The 4,713-nt window shown below is 66.3% G+C and overlaps 1 protein-coding gene across 1 annotated transcript in view; it reads left to right on the forward strand.

Annotated features, from left to right (window-relative positions):
• TNXB (tenascin XB) overlaps positions 1-4,713 on the forward strand; it is a 62,475-nt gene that overhangs the window by 48,362 nt on the left and 9,400 nt on the right. Inside the window, 5 exon segments of the mRNA XM_075071491.1 lie at positions 1,062-1,240; positions 1,450-1,642; positions 2,449-2,736; positions 3,293-3,601; positions 4,256-4,555. Of these exon segments, the coding sequence (XP_074927592.1) occupies positions 1,062-1,240; positions 1,450-1,642; positions 2,449-2,736; positions 3,293-3,601; positions 4,256-4,555 (1,269 nt within the window).

Genomic DNA, 4,713 nt, shown 5'->3' on the forward strand with positions numbered 1-4,713 from the left:
TGGTGGGTTGGAGATGGATGGGGGGGTGGGGGGATGCGCACAGGGGTGGGGTGGAGGAGTCGGTAGTGGGTGGATGGAATGGAGCGGGTGGATGGGTGGGCACAGGGTGTGGGTGGGGAGCAGTGCGTCGAGCTGGATGGGTTGGGGGGGTGGGTGGTCGTGCGACAGTGGGGTTGGAGCAGTGGTTCGGGTGATGGGGGTGTGGGATGCGCACAGGGGTGGGTGGAAGCAGTGTGTGAGATGGATGTGTGGAGGGAATGCGCAAGGGGTGGTGGCAGCAGTGGTTGGAGATGGTATGGCATGGGTGGGGGGATGGCACAGGGAGTGGTTGGAGGTGGGTGGCGATGGCTGGGTGAGGGATGCGCGGGGTGGGTGGAGCGAGATGGTGGAGCATGGATGGATGGGTGAGGGGATGCGACACAGGGGTGGGTGGAGCAGTGTGGTGGAGATGGATGTCGTGGGGGATGCGCAAGGTGTGGGTGGGCGTGGTTGGAGTGGGTGGCATGGGTGCGGGGGTGGCACAGGGGTGGGGTGGCGCAGGGTTGGAGATGGATTCGGGGGGGTGGTGGGGATGCGACAGGGGTGGGTGGGGAGTGGATAGGGGGTGGAGCTGGATGGGGCGGCGTGGATGGTGCACAGGGGTGGGGCAGTAGGTTGCGACGGATGGATGGGTGGGGGTGGGGGATGCGCACAGGGGTGGGTGAGCATGGATTGGAGATGGATGGGGGGTGGGGGGATGCGCACAGGGTGGTGGCATGTGGTTGGAGATGGATGGGGGGGTGGGATGCGCACAGGGTGGGTGGAGCAGTGGTTGGAGATGCGTATGGGGGGTTGGGGGGTGCACAGGGTGGGAGCAGTGGTTGGGATGGATTGGGTTGCGGGGAGCGCACAGGTGGGTGGAGGCAGTTGGTTGAGGTATGGATGGTGGATGGGTGGGGGTGGGGGGTGCGCACAAGGGTGGGTGAGCAGTGGTTCTAGGGCTGGTGGTGTCCATGGGGATTTTTCATTTTGATGTTGGTGCTTGGGTTCACCCCCGTCTCTTTCTCTCTCCCCCGTCTCAGCTCAGCTTCCCGAGGCTGGTGCGGTTTGCCCGCGGGGCGGGGTGGCGCGGGAAGCCGGGAATGTGGGCTGCTCTTTGCAGCCTTTTGCCGTCGTCATGTCTCGGCCCCGCTTCTCCTTCAGCCGCAGGATCGTCACTGTCCTGGGGCCGTCGGTCCCTGGGGCTCCCCCTCGGTCCCCAGTTAGTCCTCTCTGCCGATCCCTATTTATGGCTGGATTAGTGGTCCACCAAGGACGGTCTTGGCTGCCCGAAACCCATCTGGCGCCCTTCGCCTCTTCTCGTTCCGCCGTGGGGTCCGCCGAGGAGGAACCCACCGGCCAGGCCAGCATGGGGTGCTTGGCCTCCGGACGTCACCATGACTCCGTCAGGCTTCGTCCTGGACCGTCCAGGCTGGGGAGCTTCGAGACTCCTTCCTCCTCCAGTACAAGGACGCGGAGGGCAAACCCCAGGCGCTGCCTGTGGACGGGGGATCCCGCACGGTCACCATCACCAACCTGGCCCCCTCCCGCAGATACAAGTTCAACCTCTACGGCATCTCCGGCCGCAAGCGCCTCGGGCCCATCTCCACCGACACCGTCACAGGTCAGTGGCTGCGCCTGGGGGGGAGGGTCCCAGCCAGCGGCCGCCTCCTTCCTTCTCCCCCCCGCCAGGTCTTTTCCAGGCCCCCCCCTCAGCGCTTTGCTTTGCCCCTGGCTTCCCACTGCCCTGCCTGTCCCAGCCCTGCGCGGCGTTTCCTTGTGTCCCGTGGTCTCTTCTTCTCTTCCGCATTTCTTCACCCCTCCTCTCTTCCCACCGCTGCTCTGTCCAGCCCCTCGTCCACAGGGCCCTTCCACGTTCCTTCGCTCCCGGCTGCCTTCTCCACCTCCCTTCGCTTGGTGCGATCACACCACCAGCGACCACAGCCTAGGGATCTTGCCCCATCTGGGGCAGCTCCAGATTTCCTGCCGCCCCAAGCAGCGGTGGGGGAAAAAGGCCAATTGGCGGCAGGTCAATCACCCTGCTCCACACTTCGGCAGCGGATCAGCAGTGAGCCCGTCACCCCCTCTCCCTCTTCAGCAGCAGCTCAAAGGGGAAGAGAGACTGAGGGACCCACCACCGAAGACCCACACGTTCTGCCCCAATAGCAACCGGACCTGCTGTCTCTTTGGATTGGCCGCCCCAAGCACATGCTTCCTTAGCTGGTGCCTGGAGCCGACCCTGCCTCCATCGGCCACTTTGCTCCCCTATTTCCACCCCACAGAGGGGTCGCTTGTCCCAGATCTCAGAGGTGACACTGCCTGAGTTTGCAAAGAGCCTAAGCCCATCACTTCACAGTGGGGGAAGCTGCCTCTGTTTGCCCCGCAGGCGGTTACCTCACCCATAACCCTCCCCCTCTGTTCCAACCGCAGCGCCACAGGAGGAGGGAGCCGGGATGCAGCTCCGCCTGGGGCCGCTCTCGGCCTCTGACATCACCCACGACTCCCTCAATCTGTCCTGGACCGTGGAGGAAGGGACCTTCGACTCCTTCATCCTCCAGTACCGGGACGCGGATGGCAAACCCCAGGTGCTGCCCGTGGACGGGGGATCCCGCACGGTCACCGTCACCAGCCTGGCCCCCTCCCGCAGATACAAGTTCAACCTCTACGGCATCTCTGGCCGCAAGCGCCTCGGCCCCGTCTCCACCGACACCGTCACAGGTCAGTGCTGGGGAATTCCCCCTCTCCTCCTGCCTTGCCCCCTCGGCAGGTGCATGATGGGATTGAATCGCCCCCTTCTGCGCGTCTCTGTGCCTATGGGGCGGGGACAGGGTGTGAGGGACGCGCTTTGCGTCGGGAAGATGCCGATTCGCCTCTCGAGGCGCTGGCCGGGAACCAGGCTCGTAGGAGTGTCGGGCTCGGCCAAGGGACCCGGGACCCCGGTCTGAGCTGCGTCGCGCTGGCCCTTGCCCTGGCCAGCGGCGAATTCTTCCAGAAACACGTGAGCCAGGGACGGAGAGTCCGGCCTGGCCCGTGGAGATTGTGTGGCCGGCTAATTCCCCTCCCTGCTCCGTGCCGCCGGCCGCAATCGGCTCTGATCCATCCTCCTGTCGGCAGACGGCCCAGGACCGGTGGGATCTGGCGTGTCCCAGCAGCAACCAGGCCACCTGCAAAGAGCCTGGGGGCATTTGCCAACGTTCGGCAGCTTTCGTTCGGCAGCTTTCGTCCTGATCCTGAACGGGACGGGGCCGGGTCTGAGCTGCTCCCCTCTCCCCAGGCCGGCCGGACGAGGAGCAGGAGGAGGAGGAGGAGGAAGGGGCCACGCAGCCCAAGCTGGGGGAGCTCTCGACCTCTGAGGTCACCAAAGACTCCGTCCGCCTCTCCTGGACTGTCCAGGCCGGGGCCTTCGACTCCTTCCTCCTGCAGTACCGGGACGCGGAGGGCAAACCCCAGGCGCTGCCCGTGGACGGGGGATCCCGCACGCTCGTCGTCTCCGACCTGCTCCCCTCCCGCAAGTACAAGTTCAACCTCTACGGCATCTCCGGCCACAAGCGCCTCGGCCCCATCTCCACCGACGCCGTCACAGGTCAGTGCAGGGGGGCAGCCAGGGCCCCTCGACAGCCTGGGGCGCCTGGCTGGATTCTACCAGCCCCCTTCCTGCCTCAGGTCTTCCCTCCGCAGCCCAGCTGGGAATCCGGACTCCTGGGTTCTCTCCTAGCTCTGGGAGGGGAGTGGGGGCTGGTGGTTAGAACAGGGGGTGCTGGGGGCCAGGACTCCTGGGTTCTCTCCCTGGCTCTCAGAGGGGAGTGGGGGCTGGTGGGTTAGAGCAGGGGGGCTGGGAGCCAGGACTCCTGGGTTTTCTCCCAGTTCTGCCTCTGACCTTCTGGGTGACCATGCAAGAAGCCCCATACCTGCCCCTTGCCTCAGTTTCCCCACCTGTAACACGGGGCTAATGATCCCATTGCGCCACTGATGAGCTGTGGGGACAGACCCTTCTCTCCTGGGCCTCACCCCTGTGCCCCCTGCTCCTGACCTCCCATTCCTGTCCTCCCCCAACCCAGCAGTTAACCCTTTCCACTCTGTGCCAGAGCCCCAGGTGAGGGCCTGGCTCCCAGCCAGGTGCACGATGAGATAGAATTAACCCCGTCTTGCCTGGCCCTGGCCCCTGGCCCCATCTCCCCCAGGGACAATTAACCCCGTCCTGCCCTTATGGGAGCCTGAGCCCCCTCCTGCCCCGCAGCCTTCCCGGAAGCCTCCAGCGTGACACCCGCCCGGCTGGAGCAGCTGCTCGTCTCCGAGGTGACCCCGACCTCCCTGCGGCTGCGCTGGGACGCGCCCGAGGGCGACTTTGACACCTTCCTCATCCGTTACCGGGCCGAGGGCCGGGGGCCCGCCCAGGAGGTGCCAGTGCCGGGGGCCCAGCGCTCGGCTGTGCTGCGGGGGCTGCGGCCCGGCACCGAATACGACCTGGCCGTGTACGGCCTGCGGCAGGGCAAGGAGACGGCCAACGTCCACGGGGCCGCGCGGACCAGCAGCCTCGGTACGGCCCCCCTGGGTGGGGTGGGGCACAGAGCCCGACTGCCCCCTCGTCCCAGCGCCCCCTGCTGCCCCCAGCCTGTCCCTGCTGCCATCTCGTCCCAGCGCCCCCTGCTGCCTCTAGCCTGTCCCTGCTGCCATCTCGTCCCAGCGCCCCCTCCT

This window comes from Chelonoidis abingdonii, chromosome 12 (assembly GCF_003597395.2).
Source record: "Chelonoidis abingdonii isolate Lonesome George chromosome 12, CheloAbing_2.0, whole genome shotgun sequence".
NCBI lineage: Eukaryota > Metazoa > Chordata > Testudines > Testudinidae > Chelonoidis > Chelonoidis abingdonii.